Source organism: Zingiber officinale, chromosome 1A (assembly GCF_018446385.1).
Source record: "Zingiber officinale cultivar Zhangliang chromosome 1A, Zo_v1.1, whole genome shotgun sequence".
NCBI lineage: Eukaryota > Viridiplantae > Streptophyta > Magnoliopsida > Zingiberales > Zingiberaceae > Zingiber > Zingiber officinale.
In genome coordinates, this window is record NC_055987.1 from 124,344,981 (window position 1) to 124,359,170 (window position 14,190).

The following is a 14,190-nucleotide window of genomic DNA, read 5'->3' on the forward strand; positions in this document are numbered from 1 at the left end:
ATCATCCACGCCTAGGATTAATCGGATTGCAAAATACCTAGGTTAACAGAAAAAGAGTATGTCAACAACCTCTATCAATAAAGATTATAACACAACCAGAACCAAAACACCTATAAGAGTGCCAACAAATAAAATGCAGCAACATGCATCGATACAATTACAAAAATTGTAGTTCACAATAATCCTACTCAAAGTGTCAACACAAATGGGAGAAAAATTCCGAAACCGAGCTGTAGAGAGGAAGATGTTACCATTGCAGAGGGATCGAAAGCAGTATGTTGCAAGAGATTGGCAGCACCATCAGATGCTCATCACACTGTTGTAGAGAAGCTATCTTTACTTGCATTTACTGAACTGTCTGAGATACATTGTTGGTCATTGTCAGGGCAACACTGCACGACGCACTAGTGTTACGATAGGATAGATTTAATCCTATATAAAAGAACTTAAAGCCCCAAGCATAATGTCCATATCCTTTGTGTTCTAGGAAAGAAATTGTATGAGCCAAAGAAATCAAGTAAAAGCTTGCTGAATAAGCATTACAAGAATAATAATTTAAAAGGCTTTTTTTAATAGTGATTTATTCTGTCTTAATTTGAAGAAGATGAAATCCATTTATGTTTTCCCTCCAACTTGGAAGTGCAATTCATTTTGCCGGTTGAAGAACTTCAGAACTTGACGAAGTTTTTCTCCTTAAAGCTCTCGATGGTTTCCTTGATGCTTGTTTCGATATAATGTGGTCAAGCCCGAAACTTCTAAACTTATCCTTGAAGACTTGGTATACTGGCACAAAGGGTTTATCATCAGCACACCTGGAGATATATCAAATGGAGAAGATTCAAATAAAAGCTTTACATGTATGGCATGTCAATCGATTTTCAATTCAGGTAAACAGACCCTTGGTGACTTACTTTTCAGGTAGCTGAAGGGAAGAATAAAGTTTGCATATAACCTTTGCAACCTCTGAATAGTGAGCAACTCTTTAGACTAGACAACATCTTCCAGAGGCCATGGCTACATCTTTGACGTTTACCCACCTGATCGATGAATTCCAATATGTAGATGAACCTAAAAGCACATGCCAAAATAGACAAAGTGATAAGTCACCTGTACAACTAACTATAATCCATTCTGAAAATTAATAACCATAGTTTCATCCACAAGGTGATATGCAAGAAATTCATACTGTTAATGTTTTTAATAATTAAACAAAGAATAAATCAAAGTACATGAGCAATAAGTCTTTATTTATACTTATAAGACTAGGTTCCTGTAAAGGTGTTGAAAGAATTCTCGTCCCTTTGTTTCCTTCATTGGTTCAATAACAATACAATCAAGATTTCTTTTAGAGATTGTCATCTATTTCTATGAAATCATCAATTAAGGCATACAACCATGAGATCACTGATTGAGGCACACGACTAAGCCTCTCCTGTTCTGGAGCAGGTTCTCCAGAAAAATCATTTGATGGCTTGCCATCAATGCAAATTATTATAAAGCACAATTTGATGCACCTCGTAGTCTAAAGAGGCACAATTTGACCCTTGTCCTTTATTTTGCTCATTCATTCAATAATATACAATCAAGTTTTCCTTTGGAGAATTCCATCTTCTTTGAGGAACTTGACCAAAGAGGTATGCGCAGCATAACAACAATATTATTCAAACATTTAGTACTATTAGTTACCTACCTATAGACAAAGGTGGAGAGATGATTTTTTTATGAATACAATAATTCCATCAAGTTGGTTCTTTGTATGATTCTCTTACTCAATGCATTTAACTTATTGTGTTGAGAAAATAACATGAAGAATTTAAGCAAACATCAAATACTCACACAACTAGCAAATTACAAGAAGCCATGAAATGTAGCAATGTAGACATAACAAGTTAACAAGGTAAGGTTGGCACAAAAGGCTGGTGATGTAGCCACAGCAGAAGAACAATGAACAAATCTCTCTCAGAAAAAGCAAATTGAGATTTTTGTTAGTTGAAAGATGATGAATTATCTGACTTTGGATCACTTTTTAATCTCAACTCAAAAGAAAATATAAAGATAAATATTCTAAATAAGGAAAATATGCTAGACTATGGGATTATAATTATCCCTTGTTTACTACCAAAAGAGAAGTTATCGATTGGCTCCGAATTTTCAAACCATAAAATTAATTTAAAATTTGTTGCAGGTGCACCAAACTCAAGTGATTCATCAACTTCTTTCCTATTCTGCATTTTTTATTGATCTCTTTCCTATTTTGCATTAGTTACACAAACGATCAGGACTCATTTAACATGTTCACCTAATACCGCATACCCATGTATTTTTTGTTTACTTTTAGAATGAGTTCAATATAGTCATTGGATGCAACAATGTCTAGGCTTGTTCATCGAGAATTACCTAATGTGCACCATGCAATGTACTCCAAGGATATATGAGACCTAATTTCTAATGCGTAGTAACTTTTTCCTCAGTATCTAATTGTGCATGATTGAATACCATAGAATCATGAGATTTTGTTCGATTTTAGCAAAAGGATGATGATCTAAGAGACAATCAATCAGCATAATGAAAAATGACCTCATCAACCAATTTAATCTATATCAAACAGGAAAACATTGAAAATCTGCCTTTGGATATAACATAATTATTTTGGAAGTAAGAAAGATAAGAATTAATAAACATGATGCTAAATCTTAGATTTGTAGAAGCCTAGAAAAGTTGATCAAAAAAATTGAAGGAGAAGGTTCACTGACAAAGGACAATATGGTTTGTCAAGCACTTTCATGATACCGTAATGGAAATTTTCATGCCTCACTGACGTATCATAGAACTCCTCAAAACTTATAATACACAGAGTAGCAGGGTTAACTGAAGAGCAAAAAAGATAAATTGTTTCGCTGATAGAAGTGGAAAGGAAAAAATATATATAATATCAAACTGTAAGCATTTATAAATTGGTTGTTAAGAGTCCAAAAGTAGGATCATATTTGAATTATTAAGTCTCCATATGATTTATCAGGTTAAGGATTGTTGCGCAGCTTGTGTTCAGTGTTGGTTGAAGAAGAGGGCCTATGACCCTTGTGGGATTTATTGTGACAATATTCTTAGCAAACTTCGAAGCAGCATCCTCTGCCAAGGTTTTTGAGAGAACATACCATAGCTGATGCAATATGAAAGTGATCTTAAAAAACATACATAACAAAAGAAGAATTCTACAATAAGACCTGTATTAGACTTGGATAATATCTTATCTTGTAAAGTTACTAAACTCAAAGAGACTTTCCTGATACCAAGAAAATTGTTACCAAACATAAATGTAAATTTTTTTTTCTGGAGAACAATGAATGTAATTATTCTGAATTTACATATATAAATACATAAATGGAAATATTCTGAATTTGTAATATTCAACCAAATATGATGCATAATTGGCTCTATTTTATTAATTCATAAAGCACTATATAATTCTGAGCTCCGAGATATTTACTATTTGAAGAAACAATAGATTGCAAGCAATACAGATGAGCCAAGAGAAAATTTTCATTTGTTTCTACAAGTAAGACTACCATGTCTACCGTTTGCTATCGTCTATTCATTTCATCAATCTCATTCCCAATCCTAAGTAAACACTACCATAAATTATCTAATAAGATGAATACTAACTATGGCACATTGATGCTTACTTTTTTCATAGCATCATCACAGACATAACTACACCATCCATCTACAATATAGGAACCATCCAGCAGAAGTTTATGACACAATCAATCAAAGCAAAGAAAAGGCCATTAATTGGCAATTACGATTTTTCAAAGGCAATGTCTGTGCAGGATGATATTCATCAGGCAGCACATGACATCTTTCAAGCTGAAAGTGATCAATCAGCATCTGAATTAGAGTGCCTACAGTATGCCATTCTTGATCTTTTTTCTGTGCTCAATACAATAGGACAAATCTATCTAGATGAAAAGGGCATCGCATAGAGATAATTCTTTTGGTCACCTTCTCTTGTTCACTGATCCTATCTAGAAGCTGCGGAGATGGCACGCTTGCAAATGGTTGATGAAATAGAACGAAAAGGGGCTCCGGATGCCTCCTCTCTCTTTGCATATATCAAAGAGAGAGCTAGTTAGAGCGAGAACCAGGGAAGAAGTTCCTAGCGCAAACACTCCGACGCTCAAGTATAGTGGCCGAGCAAAAATGGAGAAGAAAAATAGTAAATGCGTGCGTGCAAGTGAGACTATTGTACAAGCATACCTAGCTAACAGAGAGAACCTCCTTTTATATACCACCTCTTATAACCTCCGCAATAATGAGGTGACAAAGAATATTCGGTGTCAGAGGATCATGATACACTTGTCTAGGTGTCAGAGGGTCATGTCCAGACAAGATGTTAGGGGGTCATGTTACCCCTATCTAGGTGACAGTAGATGAGACAGAAAAGGGTGATGGGTCCAGCGATCTAATGGGATTTTAATGGATTGACTTGGTTCTATTCGTACAAGAGCACTAGAATCGAACATAAGTTTTGATATTATCAAAGGTTCAAATTAAGTCTTGTTGTGGTCTAATGAATTGACTGAGTGTGATGTCTGTTTACTCAACCAGAAAAGTCTTAGTCGCGGCTAGGCAAGAAAGTCTTAGCAAATCGTGGAAGCTAGGCAGGACGTCCTGGTGGATCGAGGACCTGACACCTGATAGTTGGACTCGATAGGTCTGGAGGACCTGATATTGAGGGGAAGCCCTAGTGAGCCAATCTGATACTAAGACGAAGTCCAAACAGATCTAGAGGACCCGATGTTTGGCAAGTAGGTTGAGGTAAGCAACTGGAGTGTAGCGACGGGGAGGTTGTGTTCCGGGCAAATCACTGATCCAACTGAAGAAGCCAGAGATTTCCAAGTTGAGATCAAGATAGGTTTTATTATCTTCTCTTGCTCATGCATTATTTCATATTGTGCTAACTCTGTTTTGCAGAATCAAGATCTATCTAACTGATCATATGACCCCTTGAATTTCAAAGAGTCATAACTTTTACTCAAAACTCAGAATCAGGCTATATCAACAACCACGCATGCAGAACTAAAAAATCTTCATTTGAACGAGTGTTCGGTCGACTAAATAGGAGGTTTAATCGACCGATCAGGCCATTTTATCAGTGGACCGAACGAAGGTTCGATCGACCTAACGGGCAAGAATGGAAAAATAGATCAGGCTCACAAACATGGTATCACAGCATGATCGGTCGACTGAACCTAAAGATCGGTCGACCGAACAATAAAAGCATTAATGACAAAGAAGATTCAAATCTCAGCGAAGAAGGAAAACAAGGGATTGGTCGACCGAACATTAAATGCAATTAATGGAGCGAAGATCAGATCTCAACAAAGAAGGAAGGACGCGTGTTCATTCGACTGATAGGGAGATCAATCGACCGAAAGAATCAGTAGACCGAACTATTTTTTGGTCGACCGAATGCGGCTTATAAAAGAACACCTCGAACTCTGAGCCATATAATACTTCGACGCAACTTTTTTGATCCACTCTTTGCTCGTGATACTATTGTTCAACTACGCTTTAACCTTGTGCACAAGCTACGACACCGAAAAGTCTCCGATGATCTACATCTTCTATTCTTTTTTTAGTATATTTATATTTTAGCTTGCACCATTGTTATTATTAGAAGATAGTATTGTGTTACTATCGTTCTTCCATATTGTACAAATTATCTCTTTTCCGAAGGTTTAAAAAAAAAGGAATTTTAGAGCCTTACCCAACGGTGGGATAAAAAATTGTGGGTCTTAAAGTAGGAGGTCGACATAAGCTCCGAGCTAAGTAAATAATTGTATCTCTTGTGGTTTAATTTTATTATTCCACTACTTAATCTGATTTAGTTTTATGATATAGAAAAGATTTTTAACTAATGAGATTCACCCCTCTCTCGTCTATTTCCATCCAACAGGTTCTGCTCTGCTCTACCAAGAACACTAGTTGACTTTAAAAGAGTGACCAAGAAGACTGGTCGGTCGGATTCTCTGCCCGTCGGAAGACTGGCGACCGATCGAATTCTCTGCCCGACTAGGAAGACTAGTTGGCTTGACTCTGCTCTGCTTGGTTGGTTTTGGAAGAGTGGTTGGGTAGTCGGCCGAGTTAGCTTGGGCGGGTTAACCCTAGCAGGTAGGCCGGTTGGGTCGGCCCGAGCAAGTTGACTAGTCAGTCGGCTGGTCAGGGCGGGGCGGGTTGGCCCGGGCAAGTCAACCCTAGAGGGTCTGTCGATTGGGTCAGCCCGCATGGGTCGGTTGGTCAAGTCGACTTTGGCAAGTCAGCCCTGGCAGGTAGGCTAGTTGGATCGGCTTGGGTTAGCCTTGGCAAGTAGGTTGGTCGAGTCAGCTCATCCGGAAAGAGATGGTCATTAACCTCCTTTGACTTTAACCCAACTCATCCTCCGTTTTGACCTTCTTTGCCCTCGTGGCAGCTTCAATACTCGTCATATCACAAGCTTCCCCTTCAAGTCTAGTCGAAGGAAACATGAGTTCAACTGACTAGATAGTCAATCATTTAGTTGAATCATTTCCAACTGGTTGGACTAAGTTTGGACGGCACTTGATTAAATGAGTATGCACTGTTGGTGTTAGTGATACCATGAATGTTTACTGGTAGTCTGTATAAAGTAGATTTTGCCTCAATATATTCATCCATGAAAATTACTAGTTGTATTTTGTGGCCCACTGTTTTTTTGTATTGTTTATTTGCTCGAGGGATTGACACTGGTGGCTCGTGGTCCCACAAAATCCTCACTTTACAGTTTACACTTACAACTTGTTCATCTACTTTCCAGTTAAATCCCCCGCTGTTCTTGATGTTTCTTCTTTTGTTGGCAAGGGAATTTAAAATATTGAATATTGTACACCAAATAGGAAGTTTCAAACTGAGTTTTTCTTCTGTAAAGGTGAATTGCTTAGTTAATCTGAGAAGTAACAACAAAACAACTCCACCTATTATCAATAAAGTTTGCCAAATCCTATTTATTAAGTACATACAGCATTGATTGAAATAAGGAAATTCATATACCTTCACTTAACTGGTTTCATAAATTGGGCAATGGTAAAAACTCTATTTCTTGCCTGGTTAAAAACTTAAGAAATTAACAAAGTTTTCCTCCAAGCTTTCAATAGTTTCCTTGATGCTTGTTTCGATGGGAGTGTAGTCAAGTCCCAAACTTTTGTACTTCTCCTTGGAGACTTGGTATATTGGCACAAAGGGTTTGTCATCAGCACACCTGGGGTTGTAGGAAATTCAGAAATTTTGTAAATTTTCATGTGGCAAAAAGTAAAAAAGGAAAAGGGGGGGGGGGGACAAAGACTGGTGAAACCGTGACAGCGAAAACAAAAATCAAATAGGTTACTTACTTCTCGGGCACCGGAAGAGAAGGATAAAGTTCCCGTATAATCCTCACAAGCTCTGAGTAGTGAACAACTCTTTCAACTAGACAGTATCTTCCAGAGGCTGAAGGAACTTCAAATGCCAGAATGTGTGCCATGGCTACATCTTTAACGTTAACCCACCCGAACGATGCATTCGGATATGAAGTTGAACCTGAAATCATGATCCAAAATAGAGAACCATTATGAAAAACAATCACCATAGCTGGATAGATTAGGTGAGTTTTAGAATAGTGCAAATCTCGCAATAAATAATATGTCAATGTTATATATACAAGGGATTCATATTGTAAGTGTGTTTACTATTGTTAGTTACTGTGTAGAAAGAGGTGAAGAAACGATTTATTTTCATATGCAAACAAAGGAGTCATCAGATCACAGTTTCCCAAGTTAACCTGATATAACGGATCCATATAGGTTGCCTAGTTACTGCCTGTTGGACCCAGCTGATTTGTAGCTTATCTATCCCCTAAAAGCAAAAGTCAGTCCACGTGAAATGAACAATGAAGTGTGATGGTGAGTCTTTGATTCTAAATTGTTTCCAGAGTCAAGGAAATTGAAGGGGCAATGCTTCAGACACTAGACTACATGATCTGTCAAGCAGTTTCATGAGATTGTACTGAAAGTTTTCATGCCAAACACTGATGCAACATTGAACTTCTTGTAGCACATCATACAGAGTAACAGGGTTTAAGTAAGGCATGTCAAGAGTCAAGTACCCATTGTCATTCCACTAATAGAGAGAAAATGCTGGCATGAAAATGATAGAAAAAAAAGTCCAGCTGAAAATTCCATGTAATATAGGCAAATGGAAAGCTGAAAAGAATTAAACTTCAAACAGCATGATACCATTTATCAGGTTAAGGATTGCAACAGCACTTGTGTTTAGTGTTGGCAGAAGAAGAGGACCTATGACCATTGCTGGGTTTATCGTGACAATATCAATGGCATTCTCCTTAGCAAACTTCCAAGCAGCATCCTCTGCCAAGGTTTTTGAGAGAACGTACCATTGCTAAAGCAATTAGAAGATCATCTTAGATATACATAACATAGGAAGTAAAGAATATACCATATCTTATAAATTTCTTAAATAAAAAGAATTTCCTGGTACCAAATTTATTAGAGCTACCAAACACAAATATAAATATTCTGAATTTATGATCTTCAATTGAATATGATGCAAAAGTGACTAACTGTATCAAAGGGAAACTCTGATTTATTAATTCATCAAGCACATTAAATTGTGGTAACACAGAGATCTACAGACTGAAGGAATACCTTTGTACTCGTAAAAAGACAACATATCTTCCAACACCCGTTTATGTCATACAATCAATCATAGCAAAGATGATTAACTATATATTTTTTCAAAGATAATGTTCAGGCATGATAAATAATATGTTCAATAGATATACAATGCCTTTCAAGCTTCGAATAATTCTTAAGCAATGGAATTAAAATACCTCAACAACTTCAATGACTGAATTTTTAAATAATTTATCTATATGCAATCGTGGCAATGGGACAGACATATCTATACAAAAAAACACATTATTATAAAGATGAATATAAATTGGTTCATGATGTTTTCAGTTTAGTTGTATAATGCAGGTAACATCAGAGAAAGTTGGTTGGCAGGACAGGACCAATATATTTGTCTAAACATGCCCAAGAGAGTGGATCATGAATTCATATACACAACCATCTTAAAACTCAGAAGTATACAAGGTTTCTTGTGTGTGTGTAGTGAAATACAGACGAATGAGAAAGATGCCTAAAGCGTATGCCAGTATTAACTCAACACACTAGATTCTAATGTGCCTTCTTCAAAGAATGATGAGCATTGCTCTGATGGAGATTGAGAAATTCGAATCTATGGCAGGGAATGATGGAAATATTATTTGTCTATATTTTCAGTTACCTTATCCTGCTCACAAATTTCAGGGCTTGAAAACCATGTATCATCAACTACCACATCAGGAGTTCGTGGTCTACCATTGTATTCAACAGCAGCCATTGATGATGTCACAACTACCCTTTTAATGGAAACTTTCTTGCAGGAAGCCAACACATTGAGTATCCCCTTCACTGCTGGACCAAGTAACTCAGCCTGAAGGTTGAAAAAAAAACAATTCAACTTTTGTTCAATCCCATTTGAAAAATGACAGTCAACAACCTATGTTGATATTTGACATAAAAAATAAGAGTAAGCAGTGGCATACATACAAGCTTCATGCCTTCATCAAGAATTATAGGCATTCTTGAAGATCATCATATCAAGACATTCTAAGTCAAGAATTTCAATTTATTTCATTGATTTTTTTTTTGTATAGACAAGAAATTGTAAATAAGCTATTTTGGTGTGCACAGAAAAATATAAAACATTTCCATAACATGAATCTGCGTAAAAGATTCAGGATAAAATAATTCAGAGTACGTGGATAATAGATGTGTTTGAACAATAGTGGAATTTATGTTTGGCAAAAATAACTATTACGTGTAATATGATGTTACACACTTTCATGAATTATACCACCACTATATAAATGTTGTACTGACATTACCGAGGGGCGATGGGGTGAGAGTAATCACCTTTTCACTACAATTGCATTGACATTTCCCTAGTGTTGGCTATTAGGGTTATCCACTATTTTAGAAGGATCTTAAAAGCTTGTTTCAAATAAGACACTGGTTAAAAAGTATTCCAATATCAAAGATTTTGTATGAATCTGAATTCTATTTGATTAAGTCTGAATTTAAGTGAGAAAATGATAATCAAATATAGCCGGATTTAGTTTTAAGAGTAACATAGCCTCAGGAGATTGAGAGAATTTTTAAACACTGATATAACTACTTTTGATCAAATTTGAAAGCCAATCAATTTTGACAATATAATTCTAATTTTAATATAATTGTTTACCAATACATATGAATTGGAATTCCAGTTCCTTGAGATATTATTGTTTCAAACAAACTGTTCAGAACCTTGTGAGGAGTGACATGCATAAGGAACAAACGCCTTAAGAAAAGAAACTAGTTAAAGATTAAGACCACCAATAACATCAAATAAGTTTGACTTAAACGAACACAATCGCAAACCTGCGGATCAGTGACTGCTTGGTAAAAAGAAGATGCAGTGTGGAAAACACCATCGCAACCCTCAATCCCAGCATCAAAGGAATTCTCTTCTAGTATGTTGGCTTTAAACAAATGAAGCCTCTCAGCGGCCCCATCCAAAGCACGCAAGTGTTCAGTCTTCTTCGGATCATCTTAAACCTCGCCAAGAATACATAAAACCTTTTTTATTCCAATGATCGAATCGTGTAAGATCTTGCACTAAACACGGGAACAATGATCCATCTCAAGGGATCGGACCGAGCGATCAAATGAAAAACCTAATCCCGGACCGAGCACTGGAAAATGTGGAAAGGAATGGGCACACAAAAGGGAACTGACCGAGGTCGCGGACGGTGTAGCCGCGCTGCAAGAGGAGCTTGACGAGCCAGGAGGCGATGTACCCGGAGCCTCCGGTGACGCACACGATCTTGCCGCTGCTCATGCCGCCGATCGCTCTCGCTGTCGATTGCCTAACGAAAGGAAGTGAAGGGGGACGAGCACAGCCGAGGAGATAAAGAAGCCCGAATAAATAGGTGAACGGGTACATACCCGAGGCGACGGATCAGTGAGTAGTGGACACAGCCGGGATTCTATGCGCAAGCAGTTTCAAAAGGCAAACAGTGCATCAGTATCACCAAGAATACCTTTATTTTAATATTATAGCTGGCTTATTTAAATAAATTAATTTAACTTAATTAAAAAGATTATATATATATCAAGTGTTTTTATATAAAAACACTATTAATTTGCTTAATCAAAATTCTTTACATATTATAGCATTGTTAAAGGTACTTTCAAGACGGAAAATATAATAAGATAACATTTTATTTTTTTTAAAATAATACGCTTTTAATAAAATACGCTTTTTTATATGAAAAATGTCATGTGCATGAAAACTAAAGGAAAAAAAAAAAATCACTTAATACATTACACAACATATCAAGTATGTCAACAACTTGCCCATAGGTACAATGCGGTAATAAACAACAAGGCTAGATATCCATATAATGAGGGTGTATTTCGTTCAAGTTATCATATATAATCTTGATTATGTGATTATCAGATAATTACATAACCAAGATTATGGAGAATAAAACATAACCAAATGTTGTTTAGTTCAACCTAGATAATGCAACAAAAACTTGTTTGTTTGAAGATTTTAATGAATACATTAGTTTAATATTTTACCGTATTACCCTCAGTTACAAAATCAACTATACATATTATTATTATTATTATTATTATTTATTTTTTTATGTTTTTTTTACTTTTTTTTTTCTGGTATATTTTTTACTTTTATATGTGCTTTTTAATTTTTTTTTAATGTTTTTATATTTTTTTATATTATTTATATTTATATTTTATATTTTTTCACATTTTTTAGATTTTAATTTTTATTTATTTATTTAATTTTTTAAAATTTTTAATTTTTTTTAAAAAAAATTAAAATTTTTAAAATTAATTTTTTTTTATTTTTAAAAAAAAAATTAAAATTTTTTAAACATTTTTTTATTTTTTTACATTTTTTAATATTTTAAAAAAAAATTTCTCTTTTTTCTATGTTTTTTCTTATCGAAGAGTATTTTTGGTAAAAAAAATTCGTTAACCCCAGAATCAAGAAAAATCTTAGGGTGCGTTTGGTTTGCACCATTTTCATTTTCATTTTCTGGAAAACGCGCGTTTTCTAGAAAACAGAAAATGACTTTTTGTCATTCTCTATTTTTCTAGAAAACGATAGCCAATTTTTTAGAAAACGCGCGCGGAAAACGCAAACCAAACACCGTTTTCCAGAAAACGCGCGTTTTCCAGAAAATGAAAATGGAAAACGCGCGTACCAAACACCCCCTTAGTTTTATGAGGTTTTTCGATTCCGGACTGCATGACCCTTTTGCTGACGTGTCGGGTATGGAACATTACTCGGGAATCATCGAATACCTAAACCAAATAAGGTTTTTGTTGATAACTTTGGATAGATAACCAAAGTTATCAAGAATAACCCCGAACCAAACGCACCCTCAGGGTTTAATTCTATGGTAAAGTGTATAATATTTGTATGATATTCAAACTACTTGTAATATATATTTAAGGGTATAATCGAATCGAGTCAAGCTGAACTCTTGAATATTTGAGTTTGACTCGTTTATAATCAAGCTGAGATCGAATTTTATTTAACGAATATATTCATGGCTCACGAACTTATTCGAACTTTTATTGAGCCATAAACCTAATAAATATAAATTATAAATTTAAACATTCATTAAAAACTAAATTATATATTTAGACAATATTATAATATTCTTATTAAAATTTATAATTTTATTCTAATAAATAAATTTAATATATTTATCTATATGTTTTATAAGTAAGGTATAAAATCTATAAATTCAATATCAAAATTACTATTTTTTTTATTTAAAAGTAAATTCATGAGCTTAACGAATATATTCACGAGCTAACGAGCCGAGTATTGTGAAGCTTGAGTTTGATTTGTTTATCTTAACGAGCCTCATTAAATGAGCTTAAATAATTTTCTATAGAATCGAGTTTCGAATAGTTCATGAACAGCTTAGTTCATTTATATCCCGTAGTAATATTGGTTGTCATGTTAGGACCCACCTATACTTCTACTTCTTGGATTTACCTGGTGGCCCAATCTGTGAGACCGGACTGCAAAATACCTGGGTTAAAAAAAAATATATAATGTTAACAACTTCTATCAATAAAGATTATAACAGAACCAGAACCAAAACACCTATGAGAGTACCAACATATAAAATGCAACAGCATGCATCGATACAATTAAGAAAATTGTAGTTCACAAGTATCCAACTCAAAGTGTAACACAATGGGAGAAAAATCCTGAAACCGAGTTCTAGAGAGGAAGATGTTATCATTGTAGAGGGATCGAAAGTAGTACGTTGCAAGAGGGATTGACAGCTCCATCAGATGCTCATCACACTGCTATCTTTACTTGCATCTACTGAACTGTCTGAGATACATTGTTGATCATTATCGGTGTGACACTGCACGACCCACTAGTGTTACGATAGGATAGACTTAATCCTCTATATAAGAGAGAACTTACAGCCCCAAGTACAGTAAAAAACTATTGGAATGTATATGCATTGTGTTCTGGGAAAGAAATTGTATGTGCCTAAGAAATCAAGTAAAAGCTTGCTGAATAAGCATTACAAGAATAATAATTTAAAGGGCTTTTTTTAAAAGTGATTTATTCTGTCCTAATTTGAAGAAGATGAAATCCATTTATGTTTTCCCACCAACTTGGAAGTGCAATTCATTTTGCCTGTTGAAGAACTTCAGAACTCGACGAAGTTTTTCTCCTTCAAGCTCTCGATGGTTTCCTTGATGCTTGTTTCGATCGGAATGTGGTCAAGCCCGAAACTTCTAAACTTATCCTTGGAGACTTGGTATACTGGCACAAAGGGTTTATCATCAGCACACCTGGAGATATAGCAAATGGAGAAGATTCAAATAAAAGCTTTACATGTATGGTATGTCAATAGATTTTCAATTCAGGTACGTAAACAGACCCTTGGTGAAGTGATAAGTCACCTGTACAACTAACTATAATCCATTCTGAAAATTAATAACCATAGTTTCATCCACAAGGTGA

The 14,190-nt window shown here is 35.3% G+C and overlaps 1 protein-coding gene across 2 annotated transcripts; it reads right to left on the bottom strand.

Annotated features, from left to right (window-relative positions):
• Positions 1 to 322: 322 nt before the first annotated feature.
• Positions 323 to 11,056, bottom strand: LOC122030576 (phenylacetaldehyde reductase-like). Of its 2 annotated transcripts, XM_042589784.1 has the most exons (8): positions 10,896 to 11,056; positions 10,539 to 10,708; positions 9,361 to 9,549; positions 8,289 to 8,451; positions 7,407 to 7,593; positions 7,069 to 7,276; positions 912 to 1,068; positions 323 to 812 (listed from the first exon to the last, which is right to left on the bottom strand). In XM_042589784.1, exons 1-6 carry the CDS (start codon positions 10,996 to 10,998, stop codon positions 7,126 to 7,128), a joined length of 963 nt encoding a protein of 320 aa, XP_042445718.1. In that variant the 5' UTR covers positions 10,999 to 11,056; the 3' UTR covers positions 323 to 812; positions 912 to 1,068; positions 7,069 to 7,125. The 2 variants fall into 2 exon arrangements, with proteins under 2 accessions (XP_042445718.1, XP_042445727.1); XM_042589793.1 differs by lacking the exon at positions 9,361 to 9,549 and having other exon boundaries at positions 10,896 to 11,053.
• Between the last annotated feature and the right edge of the window lie 3,134 nt (positions 11,057 to 14,190).